This window comes from Staurois parvus, unplaced genomic scaffold, assembly GCF_062004578.1.
Source record: "Staurois parvus isolate SC_StPar_1 unplaced genomic scaffold, SC_StPar_1.0 ptg001150l, whole genome shotgun sequence".
Lineage (NCBI taxonomy): Eukaryota > Metazoa > Chordata > Amphibia > Anura > Ranidae > Staurois > Staurois parvus.
Genome location: NW_028318946.1, coordinates 2,065,168 through 2,092,725, shown reverse-complemented (window position 1 = coordinate 2,092,725; position 27,558 = coordinate 2,065,168). Strand labels below are relative to the sequence as shown.

The 27,558-nt window shown below is 52.3% G+C and overlaps 1 protein-coding gene across 2 annotated transcripts; it reads left to right on the top strand.

Annotated features, from left to right (window-relative positions):
• On the top strand, positions 1–27,558 carry DUSP23 (dual specificity phosphatase 23). Of its 2 annotated transcripts, none has more exons than XM_089659381.1 (3): positions 1–106; positions 2,480–2,759; positions 27,274–27,558. In XM_089659381.1, the coding sequence occupies exons 2-3, from the start codon at positions 2,490–2,492 to the stop codon at positions 27,457–27,459; spliced, it is 456 nt and encodes a 151-aa protein (XP_089515507.1). In that variant the 5' UTR covers positions 1–106; positions 2,480–2,489; the 3' UTR covers positions 27,460–27,558. The 2 variants fall into 2 exon arrangements, with proteins under 2 accessions (XP_089515507.1, XP_089515508.1); XM_089659382.1 differs by lacking the exon at positions 1–106 and adding an exon at positions 2,104–2,127.

The following is a 27,558-nucleotide window of genomic DNA, read 5'->3' as shown; positions in this document are numbered from 1 at the left end:
AGACGCTCCCTTACTGCAGACAGCGGAGGGCGTTCTTGTCCCTCGGTGCCTGGGCTCAGCCATGTGACATCACAGGAGATCTGCAGCTACATTGTTGCAGAGTCAGGTCAGTAGTAATCCAGGCTGAGAGTTTGGTCAACTGAGCCGCCCTTTCCACGGTGGGGGTCAGAGAGCCACCATGGGGTGCAACAAGGGGGGCCAGAATGGGACACATTGGCTGCAAAGGGTCTAATATTCAGATGTGTCACTGTGCTGGTTGTTGGCTTTGTACTCCAATTAGGACCACGTCTAGGACTTTGCACCGACCTCCCATTAGCACTGATCATCGTCAAGGTAGACTTGATGACCCGATGGTGGCCTCACGATGTCTCCTTGGCCGCTTCGCCCCCTAAAAGTGGAACAATGAAAGGGGAACAGATCCTTTCATGCCCAAGAAAACCATAGGAGTCCTGATATTCGGAGTCCATCTGGCCATGGTAGAAGGAGGACCTCTACCCAACCCAGATCAGAAGACCATCGTCTAATGTCTATGGGAAGGCCGAGCCAAGTGGGAACCAGATCAGACTGATCGTAGACTAAGGGGTGTTGGGGAAGGTCGCTCAAAAAGCTGGACCCCATCTTCTGTATTTTCATAACCTGGGTAGTTCAGCCAGAGCTATAGAGACCGATCTACCAGATTGGGGGCCAAAGACAGGACTGCCTCACCATTCCAAACCAAACACAAAACCCATCCTGATGGTACCTTTTGTAGGTTCCAGCCAATATGGTTGACACCATCAGGAGAGCCTACCCATAGGACATAGGATGGTGGGAACCCCTCATATTGGGCACAGCGGGTGTACAGACCCGGGAACTCAGCACAGGGATAGTGGGAACCCCTCATAATGGGCACAGCGGGTGTACAGACCTGGGAACTCAGCACAGGGATGGCGGGAACCCTTCATAATGGGCACAGTGGGTGTGCAGACCCGGAAACTCAGCACAGGGATGGTGGGAACCTCTCATAAAAGGCACGGTGGGTGTACAGACCCGGGAACTCAGCACAGGGATGGTGGCAACCCCTCATAATGGGCACAGCGGGTGTACAGACATGGGAACTCGGCACAGGGATGGTGGGAACCCCTCATAATGGGCACAGCGGGTGTACAGACCTGGGAACTCAGCACAGGGATGGTGGGAACCCCTCATAATGGGCACAGCCGGTGTGCAGACCTGGAACTCAGCACAGGGATGGCGGGAACCCTTCATAATGAGCACAACGGGCGTATAGACCCGGGAACTCAGCACAGGGATGGTGGGAATCCCTCATAATGGGCACAGCGGGCATACAGACATGGAACTCAGCACAGGGATGGTGGGAACCCCTCTAATGGGCACAGCGGGTGTACAGACCCGGAAACTCATCACAGGGATGGCGGGAACCCTTCATAATGAGCACAGCGGGTGTACAGACCCGGGAACTCAGCACAGGGATGGCGGGAACCCCTCATATTGGGCACAGCGGGTGTACAGACCCGGGAACTCAGCACAGGGATGGCGGGAACCCCTCATAATGGGCAAAGTGGATGTACAGATCTGGGAACTTGGCATAGGGATGGGGGGAACCCCTCATAATGGGCACAGCGGGTGTACAGACCTGGGAACTCGGCACAGGGATGGCGGGAACCCCTCATAATGGGCAAAGTGGATGTACAGACCTGGGAACTTGGCATAGGGATGGCGGGAACCCCTCATAATGGGCAAAGTGGATGTACAGACCTGGGAACTCGGCACAGGGATGGCGGGAACCCCTCATAATGGGCACAGCGGGTGTACAGACCTGGGAACTCGGCACAGGGATGGTGGGAACCCCTCATAATGGGCACAGCAGGTGTACAGACCCGGGAACTCAGCACAGGGATGGTGGGAACCCGTCATAATGGGCACAGCAGAGGGGATTGAACGTTTTGGGGGTCGTGTTACACCCCTCCCAGCATAGTATCTATATATACATTGGCAGCTGTGTATACTGCGCTATCTATATCTTGATTTACTGAATGAAAGTTTTTTTTCCTTGAGTCACATGACAGGAAATGAACTTTGCTCCCCCCACCCTCAGTGAGGTGTCAGGTAGATCGCCGTCCTGTGGTCAGTATATAATACAGGACTCAGCTCTATTTAAAGGGTCGGTCCACTTAATACAGCTGATTTGGTTGTGGGCGGAGCCTGACTTTACCATGATGTATAGCTTCATGATTCCCCAATTGTGGACTTACCACTCAGCTTCAGGTAGTCTCACTCCAGCTGCAGCAAGCAATACACATCCATTGAAGGCTCTTGAATGCAGATAAAGGATCCCCGGGTCCTGTGGGTGTAACCAGCATGCTGATAAATCTTTGTGTCCCTCAGGTCTCAAAGTGAAGGGTGTAGAAGGCGATAGGTCCTCCATTATGTTCTTCATTTGCATTGATCTTGTTCCTTCCATTTGTCTCCTTTCCAGGTCCACAGCGATGCCCCCGGTGCCCCCTCACAACTTCTCCTGGGTGGAGCCGGGACTCCTGGCTGGCATGGCCATGCCTCGTCTCCCGGCACATTATGAGTACCTGTATGAAAATGGCATCCGACATCTGGTGACCCTGACTGAGAGCAAACCCCCGTACCACGACACCTGCCCGGGAATCACCGCCCACCGCATCCGCATCATGGACTTCTGTCCACCCAGCCTGGAGCAGATCAAGACGTTCCTCAAGATTGTGGACGATGCCAAGGCCAAGGGAGAGGTGAGATGACTCGGCTCCTTCCTCTATAACTCCTCTCCTGAAATACTCTGCACTGCTGGAGGACTCCGATCCTTCCTCTATAACTCCTCTCCTGAAATACTCTGCGCTGCTGGAGGACTCCGCTCCTTCCTCTATAACTCTCCTCTCCTGAAATACTCTGCACTGCTGGAGGACTCCGCTCCTTCCTCTATAACTCCTCTCCTGAAATACTCTGCGCTGCTGGAGGACTCCGCTCCTTCCCCTATAACTCTCCTCTCCTGAAATACTCTGCGCTGCTGGAGGACTCCGCTCCTTCCTCTATAACTCTCCTCTCCTGAAATACTCTGCGCTGCTGGAGGACTCCGCTCCTTCCTCTATAACTCCTCTCCTGAAATACTCTGCGCTGCTGGAGGACTCCGCTCCTTCCTCTATAACTCTCCTCTCCTGAAATACTCTGCGCTGCTGGAGGACTCCGCTCCTTCCTCTATAACTCCTCTCCTGAAATACTCTGCGCTGCTGGAGGACTCGGCTCCTTCCTCTATAACTCTCCTCTCCTGAAATACTCTGCGCTGCTGGAGGACTCCGCTCCTTCCTCTATAGCTCTCCTCTCCTGAAATACTCTGCGCTGCTGGAGGACTCCGCTCCTTCCTCTATAACTCCTCTCCTGAAATACTCTGCTCTGCTGGAGGACTCCGCTCCTTCCTCTATAACTCTCCTCTCCTGAAATACTCTGCGCTGCTGGAGGACTCCGCTCCTTCCTCTATAACTCTCCTCTCCTGAAATACTCTGCGCTGCTGGAGGACTCCGCTCCTTCCTCTATAACTCTCCTCTCCTGAAATACTCTGCGCTGCTGGAGGACTCCGCTCCTTCCTCTATAGCTCTCCTCTCCTGAAATACTCTGCGCTGCTGGAGGACTCCGCTCCTTCCTCTATAGCTCTCCTCTCCTGAAATACTCTGCGCTGCTGGAGGACTCCGCTCCTTCCTCTATAGCTCTCCTCTCCTGAAATACTCTGCGCTGCTGGAGGACTCCGCTCCTTCCTCTATAGCTCTCCTCTCCTGAAATACTCTGCTCTGCAAGAGGACTCCGCTCCTTCCTCTATAACTCTCCTCTCCTGAAATACTCTGCGCTGCTGGAGGACTCCGCTCCTTCCTCTATAACTCTCCTCTCCTGAAATACTCTGCGCTGCTGGAGGACTCCGCTCCTTCCTCTATAACTCTCCTTTCCTGAAATACTCTGCGCTGCTGGAGGACTCCTCTCCTTCCTCTATAACTCCTCTCCTGAAATACTCTGCACTGCTGGAGGACTCCGCTCCTTCCTCTATAACTCTCCTCTCCTGAAATACTCTGCGCTGCTGGAGGACTCCTCTCCTTCCTCTATAACTCCTCTCCTGAAATACTCTGCACTGCTGGAGGACTCCGCTCCTTCCTCTATAACTCTCCTCTCCTGAAATACTCTGCGCTGCTGGAGGACTCCGCTCCTTCCTCTATAACTCCTCTCCTGAAATACTCTGCTCTGCTGGAGGACTCCGCTCCTTCCTCTATAACTCCTCTCCTGAAATACTCTGCGCTGCTGGAGGACTCCGCTCCTTCCTCTATAACTCCTCTCCTGAAATACTCTGCGCTGCTGGAGGACTCCGCTCCTTCCTCTATAGCTCTCCTCTCCTGAAATACTCTGCGCTGCTGGAGGACTCCGCTCCTTCCTCTATAGCTCTCCTCTCCTGAAATACTCTGCTCTGCTGGAGGACTCCGCTTTTTCCTCTATAACTCTCCTCTCCTGAAATACTCTGCACTGCTGGAGGACTCCGCTCCTTCCTCTATAACTCTCCTCTCCTGAAATACTCTGCACTGCTGGAGGACTCCGCTCCTTCCTCTATAACTCTCCTCTCCTGAAATACTCTGCTCTGCTGGAGGACTCCGCTCCTTCCTCTATAACTCCTCTCCTGAAATACTCTGCGCTGCTGGAGGACTCCGCTCCTTCCTCTATAACTCTCCTCTCCTCTCCTGAAATACTCTGCGCTGCTGGAGGACTCCGCTCCTTCCTCTATAACTCTCCTCTCCTGAAATACTCTGCGCTGCTGGAGGACTCCGCTCCTTCCTCTATAACTCCTCTCCTGAAATACTCTGCCCTGCTGGAGGACTCCACTCCTTCCTCTATAACTCTCCTCTCCTGAAATACTCTGCTCTGCTGGAGGACTCCGCTCCTTCCTCTATAACTCTCCTCTCCTGAAATACTCTGCGCTGCTGGAGGACTCCGCTCCTTCCTCTATAACTCCTCTCCTGAAATACTCTGCGCTGCTGGAGGACTCCGCTCCTTCCTCTATAACTCCTCTCCTGAAATACTCTGCCCTGCTGGAGGACTCCGCTCCTTCCTCTATAACTCCTCTCCTGAAATACTCTGCACTGCTGGAGGACTCCGCTCCTTCCTCTATAACTCTCCTCTCCTGAAATACTCTGCTCTGCTGGAGGACTCCGCTCCTTCCTCTATAACTCTCCTCTCCTGAAATACTCTGCGCTGCTGGAGGACTCCGCTCCTTCCTCTATAACTCTCCTCTCCTGAAATACTCTGCACTGCTGGAGGACTCCGCTCCTTCCTCTATAACTCCTCTCCTGAAATACTCTGCACTGCTGGAGGACTCCGCTCCTTCCTCTATAACTCTCCTCTCCTGAAATACTCTGCTCTGCTGGAGGACTCCGCTCCTTCCTCTATAACTCTCCTCTCCTGAAATACTCTGCGCTGCTGGAGGACTCCGATCCTTCCTCTATAACTCCTCTCCTGAAATACTCTGCACTGCTGGAGGACTCCGCTCCTTCCTCTATAACTCTCCTCTCCTGAAATACTCTGCACTGCTGGAGGACTCCGCTCCTTCCTCTATAACTCTCCTCTCCTGAAATACTCTGCGCTGCTGGAGGACTCCGCTCCTTCCTCTATAACTCCTCTCCTGAAATACTCTGCGCTGCTGGAGGACTCCGCTCCTTCCTCTATAACTCTCCTCTCCTGAAATACTCTGCGCTGCTGGAGGACTCCGCTCCTTCCTCTATAACTCCTCTCCTGAAATACTCTGCGCTGCTGGAGGACTCCGCTCCTTCCTCTATAACTCCTCTCCTGAAATACTCTGCTCTGCTGGAGGACTCCGCTCCTTCCTCTATAACTCTCCTCTCCTGAAATACTCTGCGCTGCTGGAGGACTCTGCTCCTTCCTCTATAACTCTCCTCTCCTGAAATACTCTGCTCTGCTGGAGGACTCCACTCCTTCCTCTATAACTCTCCTCTCCTGAAATACTCTGCACTGCTGGAGGACTCCGCTCCTTCCTCTATAACTCCTCTCCTGAAATACTCTGCTCTGCTGGAGGACTCCGCTCCTTCCTCTATAACTCTCCTCTCCTGAAATACTCTGCACTGCCGGAGGACTCCGCTCCTTCCTCTATAACTCTCCTCTCCTGAAATACTCTGCACTGCCGGAGGACTCCGCTCCTTCCTCTATAACTCCTCTCCTGAAATACTCTGCACTGCTGGAGGACTCCGCCCCTTCCTCTATAACTCCTGTCCTGAAATTCTCTGCACTGCTGGAGGACTCCGCTCCTTCCTCTATAACTCTCCTCTACTGAAATACTCTGCACTGCTGGAGGACTCCGCTCCTTCCTCTATAACTCTCCTCTCCTGAAATACTCTGCTCTGCTGGAGGACTCCGCTCCTTCCTCTATAACTCTCCTCTCCTGAAATACTCTGCACTACTGGAGGACTCCGCTCCTTCCTCTATAACTCCTCTCCTGAAATACTCTGCGCTGCTGGAGGACTCCGCTCCTTCCTCTATAACTCCTCTCCTGAAATACTCTGCACTGCTGGAGGACTCCGCTCCTTCCTCTATAACTCCTCTCCTGAAATACTCTGCGCTGCCGAAGGACTCCGCTCCTTCCTCTATAACTCTCCTCTCCTGAAATACTCTGCACTACTGGAGGACTCCGCTCCTTCCTCTATAACTCCTCTCCTGAAATACTCTGCGCTGCTGGAGGACTCCGCTCCTTCCTCTATAACTCCTCTCCTGAAATACTCTGCACTGCTGGAGGACTCCGCTCCTTCCTCTATAACTCTCCTTTCCTGAAATACTCTGCACTGCTGGAGGACTCCGCTCCTTCCTCTATAACTCTCCTCTCCTGAAATACTCTGCTCTGCTGGAGGACTCCACTCCTTCCTCTATAACTCTCCTCTCCTAAAATACCCTGCACTGCTGGAGGACTCCGCTCCTTCCTCTATAACTCTCCTCTCCTGAAATACTCTGCACTGCTGGAGGACTCCGCTCCTTCCTCTATAACTCCTCTCCTGAAATACTCTGCACTGCTGGAGGACTCCGCTCCTTCCTCTATAACTCTCCTCTCCTGAAATACTCTGCGCTGCTGGAGGACTCCGCTCCTTCCTCTATAACTCCTCTCCTGAAATACTCTGCACTGCTGGAGGACTCCTCTCCTTCCTCTATAACTCTCCTCTCCTGAAATACTCTGCACTGCTGGAGGACTCCGCTCCTTCCTCTATAACTCTCCTCCTGAAATACTCTGCACTGCTGGAGGACTCCTCTCCTTCCTCTATAACTCTCCTCTCCTGAAATACTCTGCACTGCTGGAGGACTCCTCTCCTTCCTCTATAACTCCTCTCCTGAAATACTCTGCGCTGCTGGAGGACTCCGCTCCTTCCTCTATAACTCCTCTCCTGAAATACTCTGCACTGCTGGAGGACTCCGCTCCTTCCTCTATAACTCTCCTCTCCTGAAATACTCTGCACTGCTGGAGGACTCCGCTCCTTCCTCTATAACTCTCCTCTCCTGAAATACTCTGCACTGCTGGAGGACTCCGCTCCTTCCTCTATAACTCCTCTCCTGAAATACTCTGCACTGCTGGAGGACTCCGCTCCTTCCTCTATAACTCTCCTCTCCTGAAATACTCTGCTCTGCTGGAGGACTCCACTCCTTCCTCTATAACTCTCCTCTCCTAAAATACTCTGCACTGCTGGAGGACTCCGCTCCTTCCTCTATAACTCTCCTCTCCTGAAATACTCTGCACTGCTGGAGGACTCCGCTCCTTCCTCTATAACTCCTCTCCTGAAATACTCTGCGCTGCTGGAGGACTCCGCTCCTTCCTCTATAACTCTCCTCCTGAAATACTCTGCACTGCTGGAGGACTCCTCTCCTTCCTCTATAACTCTCCTCTCCTGAAATACTCTGCACTGCTGGAGGACTCCTCTCCTTCCTCTATAACTCCTCTCCTGAAATACTCTGCTCTGCTGGAGGACTCCGCTCCTTCCTCTATAACTCCTCTCCTGAAATACTCTGCACTGCTGGAGGACTCCGCTCCTTCCTCTATAACTCTCCTCTCCTGAAATACTCTGCACTGCTGGGGGACTCCGCTCCTTCCTCTATAACTCCTCTCCTGAAATACTCTGCACTGCTGGAGGACTCCGCTCCTTCCTCTATAACTTTCCTCTCCTGAAATACTCTGCACTGCTGGAGGACTCCGCTCCTTCCTCTATAACTCCTCTCCTGAAATACTCTGCACTGCTGGAGGACTCCTCTCCTTCCTCTGTAACTCTCCTCTCCTGAAATACTCTGCGCTGCTGGAGGACTCCGCTCCTTCCTCTATAACTCCTCTTTTGAAATACTCTGCACTGCTGGAGGACTCCTCTCCTTCCTCTATAACTCTCCTCTCCTGAAATACTCTGCACTGCTGGAGGACTCCGCTCCTTCCTCTATAACTCCTCTCCTGAAATACTCTGCGCTGCTGGAGGACTCCGCTCCTTCCTCTATAACTCTCCTCTCCTGAAATACTCTGCGCTGCCGGAGGACTCCGCTCCTTCCTCTATAACTCTCCTCTCCTGAAATACTCTGCACTGCTGGAGGACTCCGCTCCTTCCTCTATAACTCTCCTCTCCTGAAATACTCTGCACTGCTGGAGGACTCCGCCCCTTCCTCTACAACTCCTCTCCTGAAATACTCTGCGCTGCTGGAGGACTCCGATCCTTCCTCTATAACTCTCCTCTCCTGAAATACTCTGCGCTGCTGGAGGACTCCGCTCCTTCCTCTATAACTCTCCTCTCCTGAAATACTCTGCGCTGCTGGAGGACTCCACTCCTTCCTCTATAACTCTCCTCTCCTGAAATACTCTGCACTGCTGGAGGACTCCGCTCCTTCCTCTATAACTCTCCTCTCCTGAAATACTCTGCACTGCCGGAGGACTCCGCTCCTTCCTCTATAACTCCTCTCCTGAAATACTCTGCGCTGCCGGAGGACTCCGCTCCTTCCTCTATAACTCTCCTCTCCTGAAATACTCTGCACTGCTGGAGGACTCCGCTCCTTCCTCTATAACTCTCCTCTCCTGAAATACTCTGCACTGCTGGAGGACTCCGCCCCTTCCTCTACAACTCCTCTCCTGAAATACTCTGCGCTGCTGGAGGACTCCGATCCTTCCTCTATAACTCTCCTCTCCTGAAATACTCTGCGCTGCTGGAGGACTCCGCTCCTTCCTCTATAACTCCTCTCCTGAAATACTCTGCACTGCTGGAGGACTCCACTCCTTCCTCTATAACTCTCCTCTCCTGAAATACTCTGCGCTGCTGGAGGACTCCGCTCCTTCCTCTATAACTCTCCTCTCCTGAAATACTCTGCACTGCTGGAGGACTCCGCTCCTTCCTCTATAACTCTCCTCTCCTGAAATACTCTGCGCTGCTGGAGGACTCCGCACCTTCCTCTATAACTCTCCTCTCCTGAAATACTCTGCACTGCTGGAGGACTCCGCTCCTTCCTCTATAACTCCTCTCCTGAAATACTCTGCTCTGCTGGAGGACTCCGCTCCTTCCTCTATAACTCTCCTCTCCTGAAATACTCTGCTCTGCTGGAGGACTCCGCTCCTTCCTCTATAACTCTCCTCTCCTGAAATACTCTGCGCTGCTGGAGGACTCCGCTCCTTCCTCTATAACTCTCCTCTCCTGAAATACTCTGCGCTGCTGGAGGACTCCGCTCCTTCCTCTATAACTCTCCTCTCCTGAAATACTCTGCGCTGCTGGAGGACTCCGCTCCTTCCTCTATAACTCTCCTCTCCTGAAATATTCTGCACTGCTGGAGGACTCCGCTCCTTCCTCTATAACTCTCCTCTCCTGAAATACTCTGCGCTGCTGGAGGACTCCGCTCCTTCCTCTATAACTCTCCTCTCCTGAAATACTCTGCTCTGCTGGAGGACTCCGCTCCTTCCTCTATAACTCTCCTCTCCTGAAATATTCTGCGCTGCTGGAGGACTCCGCTCCTTCCTCTATAACTCCTCTCCTGAAATATTCTGCACTGCTGGAGGACTCCGCTCCTTCCTCTATAACTCTCCTCTCCTGAAATACTCTGCTCTGCTGGAGGACTCCGCTCCTTCCTCTATAACTCTCCTCTCCTGAAATACTCTGCACTGCCGGAGGACTCTGCTCCTTCCTCTAAAACTCTCCTCTCCTGAAATACTCTGCACTGCTGGAGGACTCCGCTCCTTCCTCTATAACTCCTCTCCTGAAATACTCTGCACTGCTGGAGGACTCCGCTCCTTCCTCTATAACTCCTCTCCTGAAATACTCTGCGCTGCTGGAGGACTCCGCTCCTTCCTCTATAACTCCTCTCCTGAAATACTCTGCACTGCTGGAGGACTCCGCTCCTTCCTCTATAACTCTCCTCTCCTGAAATACTCTGCACTGCTGGAGGACTCCACTCCTTCCTCTATAACTCCTCTCCTGAAATACTCTGCACTGCTGGAGGACTCCGCTCCTTCCTCTATAACTCTCCTTTCCTGAAATACTCTGCACTGCTGGAGGACTCCACTCCTTCCTCTATAACTCTCCTCTCCTGAAATACTCTGCACTGCTGGAGGACTCCGCTCCTTCCTCTATAACTCCTCTCCTGAAATACTCTGCGCTGCTGGAGGACTCCGCTCCTTCCTCTATAACTCCTCTCCTGAAATACTCTGCACTGCTGGAGGACTCCGCTCCTTCCTCTATAACTCTCCTCTCCTGAAATACTCTGCACTGCTGGAGGACTCCTCTCCTTCCTCTATAACTTTCCTCTCCTGAAATACTCTGCTCTGCTGGAGGACTCTGCTCCTTCCTCTATAACTCCTCTCCTGAAATACTCTGCACTGCTGGAGGACTCCGCTCCTTCCTCTATAACTCTCCTCTCCTGAAATACTCTGCGCTGCTGGAGGACTCCGCTCCTTCCTCTATAACTCTCCTCTCCTGAAATACTCTGCTCTGCTGGAGGACTCCGCTCCTTCCTCTATAACTCTCCTCTCCTGAAATACTCTGCACTGCTGGAGGACTCCGCTCCTTCCTCTATAACTCTCCTCTCCTGAAATACTCTGCACTGCTGGAGGACTCGGCTCCTTCCTCTATAACTCTCCTCTTTTGAAATACTCTGCACTGCTGGAGGACTCCGCTCCTTCCTCTATAACTCCTCTCCTGAAATACTCTGCACTGCTGGAGGACTCCGCTCCTTCCTCTATAACTCTCCTCTCCTGAAATACTCTGCACTGCTGGAGGACTCCGCTCCTTCCTCTATAACTCTCCTCTCCTGGAATACTCTGCTCTGCTGGAGGACTCCGCTCCTTCCTCTATAACTCCTCTCCTGAAATACTCTGCACTGCTGGAGGACTCCGCTCCTTCCTCTATAACTCCTCTCCTGAAATACTCTGCTCTGCTGGAGGACTCCGCTCCTTCCTCTATAACTCCTCTCCTGAAATACTCTGCACTGCTGGAGGACTCCGCTCCTTCCTCTATAACTCTCCTCTCCTGAAATACTCTGCACTGCTGGAGGACTCCGCTCCTTCCTCTATAACTCCTCTCCTGAAATACTCTGCACTGCTGAAGGACTCCGCTCCTTCCTCTATAACTCCTCTCCTGAAATACTCTGCACTGCTGGAGGACTCCGCTCCTTCCTCTGTAACTCTCCTCTCCTGAAATATTCTGCGCTGCTGGAGGACTCCGCTCCTTCCTCTATAACTCCTCTCCTGAAATACTCTGCGCTGCTGGAGGACTCCGCTCCTTCCTCTATAACTCTCCTCTCCTGAAATACTCTGCGCTGCTGGAGGACTCCGCTCCTTCCTCTATAACTCCTCTCCTGAAATACTCTGCGCTGCTGGAGGACTCGGCTCCTTCCTCTATAACTCTCCTCTCCTGAAATACTCTGCGCTGCTGGAGGACTCCGCTCCTTCCTCTATAGCTCTCCTCTCCTGAAATACTCTGCGCTGCTGGAGGACTCCGCTCCTTCCTCTATAACTCCTCTCCTGAAATACTCTGCTCTGCTGGAGGACTCCGCTCCTTCCTCTATAACTCTCCTCTCCTGAAATACTCTGCGCTGCTGGAGGACTCCGCTCCTTCCTCTATAACTCTCCTCTCCTGAAATACTCTGCGCTGCTGGAGGACTCCGCTCCTTCCTCTATAACTCTCCTCTCCTGAAATACTCTGCGCTGCTGGAGGACTCCGCTCCTTCCTCTATAGCTCTCCTCTCCTGAAATACTCTGCGCTGCTGGAGGACTCCGCTCCTTCCTCTATAGCTCTCCTCTCCTGAAATACTCTGCGCTGCTGGAGGACTCCGCTCCTTCCTCTATAGCTCTCCTCTCCTGAAATACTCTGCTCTGCAAGAGGACTCCGCTCCTTCCTCTATAACTCTCCTCTCCTGAAATACTCTGCGCTGCTGGAGGACTCCGCTCCTTCCTCTATAACTCTCCTCTCCTGAAATACTCTGCGCTGCTGGAGGACTCCGCTCCTTCCTCTATAACTCTCCTTTCCTGAAATACTCTGCGCTGCTGGAGGACTCCTCTCCTTCCTCTATAACTCCTCTCCTGAAATACTCTGCACTGCTGGAGGACTCCGCTCCTTCCTCTATAACTCTCCTCTCCTGAAATACTCTGCGCTGCTGGAGGACTCCGCTCCTTCCTCTATAACTCTCCTTTCCTGAAATACTCTGCGCTGCTGGAGGACTCCTCTCCTTCCTCTATAACTCCTCTCCTGAAATACTCTGCTCTGCTGGAGGACTCCGCTCCTTCCTCTATAACTCCTCTCCTGAAATACTCTGCGCTGCTGGAGGACTCCGCTCCTTCCTCTATAACAACTCTCCTGAAATACTTCTGCGCTGCTGGAGGACTCCCGCTCCTTCCTCTATAGCTCTCCTCTCCTGAAATACTCTGCGCTGCTGGAGGACTCCGCTCCTTCCTCTATAGCTCTCCTCTCCTGAAATACTCTGCTCTGCTGGAGGACTCCGCTTTTTCCTCTATAACTCTCCTCTCCTGAAATACTCTGCACTGCTGGAGGACTCCGCTCCTTCCTCTATAACTCTCCTCTCCTGAAATACTCTGCACTGCTGGAGGACTCCGCTCCTTCCTCTATAACTCTCCTCTCCTGAAATACTCTGCTCTGCTGGAGGACTCCGCTCCTTCCTCTATAACTCCTCTCCTGAAATACTCTGCGCTGCTGGAGGACTCCGCTCCTTCCTCTATAACTCTCCTCTCCTCTCCTGAAATACTCTGCGCTGCTGGAGGACTCCGCTCCTTCCTCTATAACTCTCCTCTCCTGAAATACTCTGCGCTGCTGGAGGACTCCGCTCCTTCCTCTATAACTCCTCTCCTGAAATACTCTGCCCTGCTGGAGGACTCCACTCCTTCCTCTATAACTCTCCTCTCCTGAAATACTCTGCTCTGCTGGAGGACTCCGCTCCTTCCTCTATAACTCTCCTCTCCTGAAATACTCTGCGCTGCTGGAGGACTCCGCTCCTTCCTCTATAACTCCTCTCCTGAAATACTCTGCGCTGCTGGAGGACTCCGCTCCTTCCTCTATAACTCCTCTCCTGAAATACTCTGCCCTGCTGGAGGACTCCGCTCCTTCCTCTATAACTCCTCTCCTGAAATACTCTGCACTGCTGGAGGACTCCGCTCCTTCCTCTATAACTCTCCTCTCCTGAAATACTCTGCGCTGCTGGAGGACTCCGCTCCTTCCTCTATAACTCTCCTCTCCTGAAATTCTCTGCGCTGCTGGAGGACTCCGCTCCTTCCTCTTTAACTCCTCTCCTGAAATACTCTGCGCTGCTGGAGGACTCCGCTCCTTCCTCTATAACTCCTCTCCTGAAATACTCTGCGCTGCTGGAGGACTCCGCTCCTTCCTCTATAATTCCTCTCCTGAAATACTCTGCACTGCTGGAGGACTCCGCTCCTTCCTCTTTAACTCCTCTCCTGAAATACTCTGCACTGCTGGAGGACTCCGCTCCTTCCTCTATAACTCCTCTCCTGAAATACTCTGCGCTGCTGGAGGACCTCCGCTCCTTCCTCTATAATTCCTCTCCTGAAATACTCTGCACTGCTGGAGGACTCCGCTCCTTCCTCTATAACTCTCCTCTCCTGAAATACTCTGCACTGCTGGAGGACTCCGCTCCTTCCTCTATAACTCTCCTCTCCTGAAATACTCTGCACTGCTGGAGGACTCCGCTCCTTCCTCTATAACTCTCCTCTCCTGAAATACTCTGCGCTGCTGGAGGACTCCGCTCCTTCCTCTATAACTCCTCTCCTGAAATACTCTGCACTGCTGGAGGACTCCGCTCCTTCCTCTATAACTCCTCTCCTGAAATACTCTGCACTGCTGGAGGACTCCGCTCCTTCCTCTATAACTCCTCTCCTGAAATACTCTGCGCTGCTGGAGGACTCCGCTCCTTCCTCTATAACTCTCCTTTCCTGAAATACTCTGCACTGCTGGAGGACTCCACTCCTTCCTCTATAACTCTCCTCTCCTGAAATACTCTGCACTGCTGGAGGACTCCGCTCCTTCCTCTATAACTCCTCTCCTGAAATACTCTGCACTGCTGGAGGACTCCGCTCCTTCCTCTATAACTCTCCTCTCCTGAAATACTCTGCACTGCTGGAGGACTCCTCTCCTTCCTCTATAACTTTCCTCTCCTGAAATACTCTGCTCTGCTGGAGGACTCTGCTCCTTCCTCTATAACTCCTCTCCTGAAATACTCTGCACTGCTGGAGGACTCCGCTCCTTCCTCTATAACTCTCCTCTCCTGAAATACTCTGCGCTGCTGGAGGACTCCGCTCCTTCCTCTATAACTCTCCTCTCCTGAAATACTCTGCTCTGCTGGAGGACTCCGCTCCTTCCTCTATAACTCTCCTCTCCTGAATACTCTGCACTGCTGGAGGACTCCGCTCCTTCCTCTATAACTCTCCTCTCCTGAAATACTCTGCACTGCTGGAGGACTCGGCTCCTTCCTCTATAACTCTCCTCTTTTGAAATACTCTGCACTGCTGGAGGACTCCTCTCCTTCCTCTATAACTCTCCTCTCCTGAAATACTCTGCACTGCTGGAGGACTCCGCTCCTTCCTCTATAACTCTCCTCCTGAAATACTCTGCACTGCTGGAGGACTCCTCTCCTTCCTCTATAACTCTCCTCTCCTGAAATACTCTGCACTGCTGGAGGACTCCTCTCCTTCCTCTATAACTCCTCTCCTGAAATACTCTGGCTCTGCTGGAGGACTCCGCTCCTTCCTCTATAACTCCTCTCCTGAAATACTCTGCACTGCTGGAGGACTCCGCTCCTTCCTCTATAACTCTCCTCTCCTGAAATACTCTGCGCTGCTGGAGGACTCCGCTCCTTCCTCTATAACTCCTCTCCTGAAATACTCTGCACTGCTGGAGGACTCCGCTCCTTCCTCTATAACTCTCCTCTCCTGAAATACTCTGCACTGCTGGAGGACTCCGCTCCTTCCTCTATAACTCTCCTCTCCTGGAATACTCTGCTCTGCTGGAGGACTCCGCTCCTTCCTCTATAACTCCTCTCCTGAAATACTCTGCACTGCTGGAGGACTCCGCTCCTTCCTCTATAACTCCTCTCCTGAAATACTCTGCTCTGCTGGAGGACTCCGCTCCTTCCTCTATAACTCCTCTCCTGAAATACTCTGCACTGCTGGAGGACTCCGCTCCTTCCTCTGTAACTCTCCTCTCCTGAAATACTCTGCGCTGCTGGAGGACTCCGCTCCTTCCTCTATAACTCCTCTCCTGAAATACTCTGCGCTGCTGGAGGACTCCGCTCCTTCCTCTATAACTCTCCTCTCCTGAAATACTCTGCGCTGCTGGAGGACTCCGCTCCTTCCTCTATAACTCCTCTCCTGAAATACTCTGCGCTGCTGGAGGACTCGGCTCCTTCCTCTATAACTCTCCTCTCCTGAAATACTCTGCGCTGCTGGAGGACTCCGCTCCTTCCTCTATAGCTCTCCTCTCCTGAAATACTCTGCGCTGCTGGAGGACTCCGCTCCTTCCTCTATAACTCCTCTCCTGAAATACTCTGCTCTGCTGGAGGACTCCGCTCCTTCCTCTATAACTCTCCTCTCCTGAAATACTCTGCGCTGCTGGAGGACTCCGCTCCTTCCTCTATAACTCTCCTCTCCTGAAATACTCTGCGCTGCTGGAGGACTCCGCTCCTTCCTCTATAACTCTCCTCTCCTGAAATACTCTGCGCTGCTGGAGGACTCCGCTCCTTCCTCTATAGCTCTCCTCTCCTGAAATACTCTGCGCTGCTGGAGGACTCCGCTCCTTTCCTCTATAGCTCTCCTCTCCTGAAATACTCTGCTCTGCAAGAGGACTCCGCTCCTTCCTCTATAACTCTCCCTCTCCTGAAATACTCTGCGCTGCTGGAGGACTCCGCTCCTTCCTCTATAACTCTCCTCTCCTGAAATACTCTGCGCTGCTGGAGGACTCCGCTCCTTCCTCTATAACTCTCCTTTCCTGAAATACTCTGCGCTGCTGGAGGACTCCTCTCCTTCCTCTATAACTCCTCTCCTGAATTACTCTGCACTGCTGGAGGACTCCGCTCCTTCCTCTATAACTCTCCTCTCCTGAAATACTCTGCGCTGCTGGAGGACTCCGCTCCTTCCTCTATAACTCTCCTTTCCTGAAATACTCTGCGCTGCTGGAGGACTCCTCTCCTTCCTCTATAACTCCTCTCCTGAAATACTCTGCACTGCTGGAGGACTCCGCTCCTTCCTCTATAACTCTCCTCTCCTGAAATACTCTGCGCTGCTGGAGGACTCCGCTCCTTCCTCTATAACTCCTCTCCTGAAATACTCTGCTCTGCTGGAGGACTCCGCTCCTTCCTCTATAACTCCTCTCCTGAAATACTCTGCGCTGCTGGAGGACTCCGCTCCTTCCTCTATAACAACTCTCCTGAAATACTCTGCGCTGCTGGAGGACTCCGCTCCTTCCTCTATAGCTCTCCTCTCCTGAAATACTCTGCGCTGCTGGAGGACTCCGCTCCTTCCTCTATAGCTCTCCTCTCCTGAAATACTCTGCTCTGCTGGAGGACTCCGCTTTTTCCTCTATAACTCTCCTCTCCTGAAATACTCTGCACTGCTGGAGGACTCCGCTCCTTCCTCTATAACTCTCCTCTCCTGAAATACTCTGCTCTGCTGGAGGACTCCGCTCCTTCCTCTATAACTCCTCTCCTGAAATACTCTGCGCTGCTGGAGGACTCCGCTCCTTCCTCTATAACTCTCCTCTCCTCTCCTGAAATACTCTGCGCTGCTGGAGGACTCCGCTCCTTCCTCTATAACTCTCCTCTCCTGAAATACTCTGCGCTGCTGGAGGACTCCGCTCCTTCCTCTATAACTCCTCTCCTGAAATACTCTGCCCTGCTGGAGGACTCCACTCCTTCCTCTATAACTCTCCTCTCCTGAAATACTCTGCTCTGCTGGAGGACTCCGCTCCTTCCTCTATAACTCTCCTCTCCTGAAATACTCTGCGCTGCTGGAGGACTCCGCTCCTTCCTCTATAACTCCTCTCCTGAAATACTCTGCGCTGCTGGAGGACTCCGCTCCTTCCTCTATAACTCTCTCCTGAATACTCTGCCCTGCTGGAGGACTCCGCTCCTTCCTCTATAACTCCTCTCCTGAAATACTCTGCACTGCTGGAGGACTCCGCTCCTTCCTCTATAACTCTCCTCTCCTGAAATACTCTGCTCTGCTGGAGGACTCCGCTCCTTCCTCTATAACTCTCCTCTCCTGAAATACTCTGCGCTGCTGGAGGACTCCGCTCCTTCCTCTTTAACTCCTCTCCTGAAATACTCTGCGCTGCTGGAGGACTCCGCTCCTTCCTCTATAACTCCTCTCCTGAAATACTCTGCGCTGCTGGAGGACTCCGCTCCTTCCTCTATAACTCCTCTCCTGAAATACTCTGCACTGCTGGAGGACTCCGATCCTTCCTCTATAACTCCTCTCCTGAAATACTCTGCACTGCTGGAGGACTCCGCTCCTTCCTCTATAACTCTCCTCTCCTGAAATACTCTGCGCTGCTGGAGGACTCCGCTCCTTCCTCTATAACTCCTCTCCTGAAATACTCTGCGCTGCTGGAGGACTCCGCTCCTTCCTCTATAACTCTCCTCTCCTGAAATACTCTGCGCTGCTGGAGGACTCCGCTCCTTCCTCTATAACTCCTCTCCTGAAATACTCTGCGCTGCTGGAGGACTCCGCTCCTTCCTCTATAACTCTCCTCTCCTGAAATACTCTGCGCTGCTGGAGGACTCCGCTCCTTCCTCTATAACTCCTCTCCTGAAATACTCTGCTCTGCTGGAGGACTCCGCTCCTTCCTCTATAACTCTCCTCTCCTGAAATACTCTGCGCTGCTGGAGGACTCTGCTCCTTCCTCTATAACTCTCCTCTCCTGAAATACTCTGCTCTGCTGGAGGACTCCACTCCTTCCTCTATAACTCTCCTCTCCTGAAATACTCTGCTCTGCTGGAGGACTCCGCTCCTTCCTCTATAACTCTCCTCTCCTGAAATATTCTGCACTGCTGGAGGACTCCGCTCCTTCCTCTATAACTCCTCTCCTGAAATACTCTGCACTGCCGGAGGACTCCGCTCCTTCCTCTATAACTCCTCTCCTGAAATACTCTGCACTGCTGGAGGACTCCGCTCTTTCCTCTATAACTCCTCTCCTGAAATACTCTGCGCTGCCGGAGGACTCCGCCCCTTCCTCTATAACTCCTGTCCTGAAATTCTCTGCACTGCTGGAGGACTCCGCTCCTTCCTCTATAACTCCTCTCCTGAAATACTCTGCGCTGCCGAAGGACTCCGCTCCTTCCTCTATAACTCTCCTCTCCTGAAATACTCTGCACTACTGGAGGACTCCGCTCCTTCCTCTATAACTCCTCTCCTGAAATACTCTGCGCTGCTGGAGGACTCCTCTCCTTCCTCTATAACTCTCCTCTCCTGAAATACTCTGCACTGCTGGAGGACTCCTCTCCTTCCTCTATAACTCCTCTCCTGAAATACTCTGCTCTGCTGGAGGACTCCGCTCCATCCTCTATAACTCCTCTCCTGAAATACTCTGCACTGCTGGAGGACTCCGCTCCTTCCTCTATAACTCTCCTCTCCTGAAATACTCTGCGCTGCTGGAGGACTCCGCTCCTTCCTCTATAACTCTCCTCTCCTGAAATACTCTGCACTGCTGGAGGACTCCGCTCCTTCCTCTATAACTCTCCTCTCCTGAAATACTCTGCACTGCTGGAGGACTCCGCTCCTTCCTCTATAACTCCTCTCCTGAAATTCTCTGCACTGCTGGAGGACTCCGCTCCTTCCTCTATAACTCTCCTCTCCTGAAATACTCTGCTCTGCTGGAGGACTCCACTCCTTCCTCTATAACTCTCCTCTCCTAAAATACTCTGCACTGCTGGAGGACTCCGCTCCTTCCTCTATAACTCTCCTCTCCTGAAATACTCTGCACTGCTGGAGGACTCCGCTCCTTCCTCTATAACTCCTCTCCTGAAATACTCTGCACTGCTGGAGGACTCCGCTCCTTCCTCTATAACTCTCCTCTCCTAAAATACTCTGCACTGCTGGAGGACTCCGCTCCTTCCTCTATAACTCTCCTCTCCTGAAATACTCTGCACTGCTGGAGGACTCCGCTCCTTCCTCTATAACTCTCCTCCTGAAATACTCTGCGCTGCTGGAGGACTCCGCTCCTTCCTCTATAACTCTCCTCCTGAAATACTCTGCTCTGCTGGAGGACTCCTCTCCTTCCTCTGTAACTCTCCTCTCCTGAAATACTCTGCGCTGCTGGAGGACTCCGCTCCTTCCTCTATAACTCCTCTTTTGAAATACTCTGCACTGCTGGAGGACTCCTCTCCTTCCTCTATAACTCTCCTCTCCTGAAATACTCTGCACTGCTGGAGGACTCCGCTCCTTCCTCTATAACTCCTCTCCTGAAATACTCTGCGCTGCTGGAGGACTCCGCTCCTTCCTCTATAACTCTCCTCTCCTGAAATACTCTGCGCTGCCGGAGGACTCCGCTCCTTCCTCTATAACTCTCCTCTCCTGAAATACTCTGCACTGCTGGAGGACTCCGCTCCTTCCTCTATAACTCTCCTCTCCTGAAATACTCTGCACTGCTGGAGGACTCCGCCCCTTCCTCTACAACTCCTCTCCTGAAATACTCTGCGCTGCTGGAGGACTCCGATCCTTCCTCTATAACTCTCCTCTCCTGAAATACTCTGCGCTGCTGGAGGACTCCGCTCCTTCCTCTATAACTCCTCTCCTGAAATTCTCTGCTCTGCTGGAGGACTCCGCTCCTTCCTCTATAACTCCTCTCCTGAAATACTCTGCACTGCTGGAGGACTCCACTCCTTCCTCTATAACTCTCCTCTCCTGAAATACTCTGCGCTGCTGGAGGACTCCGCTCCTTCCTCTATAACTCTCCTCTCCTGAAATACTCTGCACTGCTGGAGGACTCCGCTCCTTCCTCTATAACTCTCCTCTCCTGAAATACTCTGCGCTGCTGGAGGACTCCGCACCTTCCTCTATAACTCTCCTCTCCTGAAATACTCTGCACTGCTGGAGGACTCCGCTCCTTCCTCTATAACTCCTCTCCTGAAATACTCTGCTCTGCTGGAGGACTCCGCTCCTTCCTCTATAACTCTCCTCTCCTGAAATACTCTGCTCTGCTGGAGGACTCCGCTCCTTCCTCTATAACTCTCCTCTCCTGAAATACTCTGCGCTGCTGGAGGACTCCGCTCCTTCCTCTATAACTCTCCTCTCCTGAAATACTCTGCGCTGCTGGAGGACTCCGCTCCTTCCTCTATAACTCTCCTCTCCTGAAATACTCTGCGCTGCTGGAGGACTCCGCTCCTTCCTCTATAACTCTCCTCTCCTGAAATATTCTGCACTGCTGGAGGACTCCGCTCCTTCCTCTATAACTCTCCTCTCCTGAAATACTCTGCGCTGCTGGAGGACTCCGCTCCTTCCTCTATAACTCTCCTCTCCTGAAATACTCTGCTCTGCTGGAGGACTCCGCTCCTTCCTCTATAACTCTCCTCTCCTGAAATATTCTGCGCTGCTGGAGGACTCCGCTCCTTCCTCTATAACTCCTCTCCTGAAATATTCTGCACTGCTGGAGGACTCCGCTCCTTCCTCTATAACTCTCCTCTCCTGAAATACTCTGCGCTGCTGGAGGACTCCGCTCCTTCCTCTATAACTCCTCTCCTGAAATACTCTGCACTGCTGGAGGACTCCGCTCCTTCCTCTATAACTCCTCTCCTGAAATACTCTGCGCTGCTGGAGGACTCCGCTCCTTCCTCTATAACTCCTGTCTTGAAATTCTCTGCACTGCTGGAGGACTCCGCTCCTTCCTCTATAACTCTCCTCTCCTGAAATACTCTGCACTGCTGGAGGACTCCGCTCCTTCCTCTATAACTCTCCTCTCCTGAAATACTCTGCGCTGCTGGAGGACTCCGCTCCTTCCTCTATAACTCCTCTCCTGAAATACTCTGCACTGCTGGAGGACTCCGCTCCTTCCTCTATAACTCCTCTCCTGAAATACTCTGCGCTGCTGGAGGACTCCGCTCCTTCCTCTATAACTCCTCTCCTGAAATACTCTGCACTGCTGGAGGACTCCGCTCCTTCCTCTATAACTCTCCTCTCCTGAAATACTCTGCACTGCTGGAGGACTCCTCTCCTTCCTCTATAACTTTCCTCTCCTGAAATACTCTGCTCTGCTGGAGGACTCTGCTCCTTCCTCTATAACTCCTCTCCTGAAATACTCTGCACTGCTGGAGGACTCCGCTCCTTCCTCTATAACTCTCCTCTCCTGAAATACTCTGCGCTGCTGGAGGACTCCGCTCCTTCCTCTATAACTCTCCTCTCCTGAAATACTCTGCTCTGCTGGAGGACTCCGCTCCTTCCTCTATAACTCTCCTCTCCTGAAATACTCTGCACTGCTGGAGGACTCCGCTCCTTCCTCTATAACTCTCCTCTCCTGAAATACTCTGCACTGCTGGAGGACTCGGCTCCTTCCTCTATAACTCCTCTTTTGAAATACTCTGCGCTGCTGGAGGACTCCGCTCCTTCCTCTATAACTCTCCTCTCCTGAAATACTCTGCACTGCTGGAGGACTCCGCTCCTTCCTCTATAACTCTCCTCCTGAAATACTCTGCACTGCTGGAGGACTCCTCTCCTTCCTCTATAACTCTCCTCTCCTGAAATACTCTGCACTGCTGGAGGACTCCTCTCCTTCCTCTATAACTCCTCTCCTGAAATACTCTGCTCTGCTGGAGGACTCCGCTCCTTCCTCTATAACTCCTCTCCTGAAATACTCTGCACTGCTGGAGGACTCCGCTCCTTCCTCTATAACTCTCCTCTCCTGAAATACTCTGCGCTGCTGGAGGACTCCGCTCCTTCCTCTATAACTCCTCTCCTGAAATACTCTGCACTGCTGGAGGACTCCGCTCCTTCCTCTATAACTCTCCTCTCCTGAAATACTCTGCACTGCTGGAGGACTCCGCTCCTTCCTCTATAACTCTCCTCTCCTGGAATACTCTGCTCTGCTGGAGGACTCCGCTCCTTCCTCTATAACTCCTTTCCTGAAATACTCTGCACTGCTGGAGGACTCCGCTCCTTCCTCTATAACTCCTCTCCTGAAATACTCTGCACTGCTGGAGGACTCCGCTCCTTCCTCTATAACTCTCCTCTCCTGAAATACTCTGCACTGCTGGAGGACTCCTCTCCTTCCTCTATAACTTTCCTCTCCTGAAATACTCTGCTCTGCTGGAGGACTCTGCTCCTTCCTCTATAACTCCTCTCCTGAAATACTCTGCACTGCTGGAGGACTCCGCTCCTTCCTCTATAACTCTCCTCTCCTGAAATACTCTGCGCTGCTGGAGGACTCCGCTCCTTCCTCTATAACTCTCCTCTCCTGAAATACTCTGCACTGCTGGAGGACTCCGCTCCTTCCTCTATAACTCTCCTCTCCTGAAATACTCTGCACTGCTGGAGGACTCCGCTCCTTCCTCTATAACTCTCCTCTCCTGAAATACTCTGCACTGCTGGAGGACTCCGCTCCTTCCTCTATAACTCTCCTCCTGAAATACTCTGCACTGCTGGAGGACTCCTCTCCTTCCTCTATAACTCTCCTCTCCTGAAATACTCTGCACTGCTGGAGGACTCCTCTCCTTCCTCTATAACTCCTCTCCTGAAATACTCTGCTCTGCTGGAGGACTCCGCTCCTTCCTCTATAACTCCTCTCCTGAAATACTCTGCACTGCTGGAGGACTCCGCTCCTTCCTCTATAACTCTCCTCTCCTGAAATACTCTGCGCTGCTGGAGGACTCCGCTCCTTCCTCTATAACTCCTCTCCTGAAATACTCTGCACTGCTGGAGGACTCCGCTCCTTCCTCTATAACTCTCCTCTCCTGAAATACTCTGCACTGCTGGAGGACTCCGCTCCTTCCTCTATAACTCCTCTCCTGAAATACTCTGCACTGCTGGAGGACTCCGCTCCTTCCTCTATAACTCCTCTCCTGAAATACTCTGCTCTGCTGGAGGACTCCGCTCCTTCCTCTATAACTCCTCTCCTGAAATACTCTGCACTGCTGGAGGACTCCGCTCCTTCCTCTATAACTCTCCTCTCCTGAAATACTCTGCATTGCTGGAGGACTCCGCTCCTTCCTCTATAACTCCTCTCCTGAAATACTCTGCACTGCTGGAGGACTCCGCTCCTTCCTCTATAACTTTCCTCTCCTGAAATACTCTGCACTGCTGGAGGACTCCGCTCCTTCCTCTGTAACTCTCCTCTCCTGAAATACTCTGCGCTGCTGGAGGACTCCGCTCCTTCCTCTATAACTCCTCTTTTGAAATACTCTGCACTGCTGGAGGACTCCGCTCCTTCCTCTATAACTCTCCTCTCCTGAAATACTCTGCACTGCTGGAGGACTCCGCTCCTTCCTCTATAACTCTCCTCTCCTGAAATACTCTGCGCTGCTGGAGGACTCCGCACCTTCCTCTATAACTCTCCTCTCCTGAAATACTCTGCACTGCTGGAGGACTCCGCTCCTTCCTCTATAACTCCTCTCCTGAAATACTCTGCATTGCTGGAGGACTCCGCTCCTTCCTCTATAACTCCTCTCCTGAAATACTCTGCTCTGCTGGAGGACTCCGCTCCTTCCTCTATAACTCCTCTCCTGAAATACTCTGCACTGCTGGAGGACTCCGCTCCTTCCTCTATAACTCTCCTCTCCTGAAATACTCTGCGCTGCTGGAGGACTCCGCTCCTTCCTCTATAACTCTCCTCTCCTGAAATACTCTGCGCTGCTGGAGGACTCCTCTCCTTCCTCTATAACTCTCCTCTCCTGAAATATTCTGCACTGCTGGAGGACTCCGCTCCTTCCTCTATAACTCCTCTCCTGAAATATTCTGCACTGCTGGAGGACTCCGCTCCTTCCTCTATAACTCTCCTCTCCTGAAATACTCTGCTCTGCTGGAGGACTCCGCTCCTTCCTCTATAACTCTCCTCTCCTGAAATACTCTGCACTGCCGGAGGACTCTGCTCCTTCCTCTAAAACTCTCCTCTCCTGAAATACTCTGCACTGCTGGAGGACTCCGCTCCTTCCTCTATAACTCCTCTCCTGAAATACTCTGCGCTGCTGGAGGACTCCGCTCCTTCCTCTATAACTCTCCTCTCCTGAAATACTCTGCACTGCTGGAGGACTCCGCTCCTTCCTCTATAACTCCTCTCCTGAAATACTCTGCACTGCTGGAGGACTCCGCTCCTTCCTCTATAACTCTCCTCTCCTGAAATACTCTGCACTGCTGGAGGACTCCACTCCTTCCTCTATAACTCCTGTCCTGAAATTCTCTGCACTGCTGGAGGACTCCGCTCCTTCCTCTATAACTCTCCTCTCCTGAAATACTCTGCACTGCTGGAGGACTCCGCTCCTTCCTCTATAACTCCTCTCCTGAAATACTCTGCACTGCTGGAGGACTCCGCTCCTTCCTCTATAACTCTCCTGTCCTGAAATACTCTGCGCTGCTGGAGGACTCCGCTCCTTCCTCTATAACTCCTCTCCTGAAATACTCTGCACTGCTGGAGGACTCCGCTCCTTCCTCTATAACTCCTCTCCTGAAATACTCTGCACTGCTGGAGGACTCCGCTCCTTCCTCTATAACTCCTCTCCTGAAATACTCTGCGCTGCTGGAGGACTCCGCTCCTTCCTCTATAACTCCTCTCCTGAAATACTCTGCACTGCTGGAGGACTCCGCTCCTTCCTCTATAACTCTCCTCTCCTGAAATACTCTGCACTGCTGGAGGACTCCACTCCTTCCTCTATAACTCCTCTCCTGAAATACTCTGCACTGCTGGAGGACTCCGCTCCTTCCTCTATAACTCTCCTTTCCTGAAATACTCTGCACTGCTGGAGGACTCCACTCCTTCCTCTATAACTCTCCTCTCCTGAAATACTCTGCACTGCTGGAGGACTCCGCTCCTTCCTCTATAACTCTCCTCTCCTGAAATACTCTGCTCTGCTGGAGGACTCCGCTCCTTCCTCTATAACTCTCCTCTCCTGAAATACTCTGCACTGCTGGAGGACTCCTCTCCTTCCTCTATAACTCTCCTCTCCTGAAATACTCTGCACTGCTGGAGGACTCCTCTCCTTCCTCTATAACTTTCCTCTCCTGAAATACTCTGCTCTGCTGGAGGACTCCGCTCCTTCCTCTATAACTCTCCTCTCCTGAAATACTCTGCACTGCTGGAGGACTCCGCTCCTTCCTCTATAACTCTCCTCTCCTGAAATACTCTGCACTGCTGGAGGACTCGGCTCCTTCCTCTATAACTCCTCTTTTGAAATACTCTGCACTGCTGGAGGACTCCTCTCCTTCCTCTATAACTCTCCTCTCCTGAAATACTCTGCACTGCCGGAGGACTCATCTCCTTATTCTAAAACTCTTCTCTCCTGAAATACTCTGCAGTGCTGGAGGACTCCTCTCCTTCCTCTATAACTCTCCTTCCTCTATAACTCTCCTCTCCTGAAATACTCTGCGCTGCTGGAGGACTCCGCTCCTTCCTCTATAACTCTCCTCTCCTGAAATACTCTGCGCTGCTGGAGGACTCCGCTCCTTCCTCTATAACTCTCCTCTCCTGAAATACTCTGCACTGCTGGAGGACTCCGCTCCTTCCTCTATAACTCCTCTCCTGAAATACTCTGCACTGCCAGAGGACTCATCTCCTTCCTCTATAACTCTCCTCTCCTGAAATACTCTGCACTGCCAGAGGACTCATCTCCTTCCTCTAAAACTCTTCTCTCCTGAAATACTCTGCAGTGCTGGAGGACTCCGCTCCTTCCTCTATAACTCTCCTTCCTCTATAACTCTCCTCTCCTGAATACTCTGCGCTGCTGGAGGACTCCGCTCCTTCCTCTAAAACTCTCCTCTCCTGAAATACTCTGCGCTGCTGGAGGACTCCGCTCCTTCCTCTATAACTCTCCTCTCCGGAAATACTCTGCAGTGCTGGAGGACTCCGCTCCTTCCTCTATAACTCTCCTTCCTCTATAACTCTCCTCTCCTGAAATACTCTGCGCTTGCTGGAGGACTCCGCTCCTTCCTCTACAACTCTCCTCTCCTGAAATACTCTGCGCTGCTGGAGGACTCCGCTCCTTCCTCTATAACTCTCCTCTCCTGAAATACTCTGCACTGCCGGAGGACTCCGCTCCTTCCTCTATAACTCTCCTCTCCTGAAATACTCTGCACTGCCGGAGGACTCCGCTCCTTCCTCTATAACTCTCCTCTCCTGAAATACTCTGCGCTGCCGGAGGACTCCGCTCCTTCCTCTATAACTCCTCTCCTGAAATACTCTGCACTGCCGGAGGACTCCGCTCCTTCCTCTATAACTCCTCTCCTGAAATATTCTGCACTGCTGGAGGACTCCGCTCCTTCCTCTATAACTCCTCTCCTGAAATACTCTGCTCTGCTGGAGGACTCCGCTCCTTCCTCTATAACTCTCTTCTCCTGAAATACTCTGCACTGCTGGAGGACTCCGCTCCTTCCTCTATAACTCTCCTCTCCTGAAATACTCTGCGCTGCTGGAGGACTCCGCTCCTTCCTCTATAACTCCTCTCCTGAAATACTCTGCGCTGCTGTAGGACTCCTCTCCTTCCTCCATAACTCTCCTCTCCTTCCTCTATGACTCTCCTCTCCTTCCATTGTGTAACATTGGTGTGTGTTTGTTCCAGGCGGTGGGAGTCCATTGTTTGCACGGGTTCGGTCGGACCGGCACCATGTTGGCGTGTTTCCTGGTCAGGACGAGGAAGATCACCGGAGTGGACGCCATCAATGAAATTCGCCAGCTGCGCCGCGGATCCATCGAGACCACCGAGCAGGAGAAATCGGTGATCCAGTTTCACCACCACATCAAGTAACTGGAGGATCGTCTCCCGGCCCTTCATCGATGCAAAGCCAGCTTTATTGACTGTATCAGTTCCATTAAAAGTAACACTTTAGTATTCTCTGGAAACCAA

Coding starts and splice junctions, on each gene's coding strand:
- DUSP23 (XM_089659381.1), top strand. CDS start 2,490: ATGCCCCCGGTGCCCCCTCACAACTTCTCCTGGGTGGAGCCGGGACTC. Junction 2,760..27,273: donor ATGCCAAGGCCAAGGGAGAG/GTGAGATGACTC, acceptor TGTTTGTTCCAG/GCGGTGGGAGTCCATTGTTT.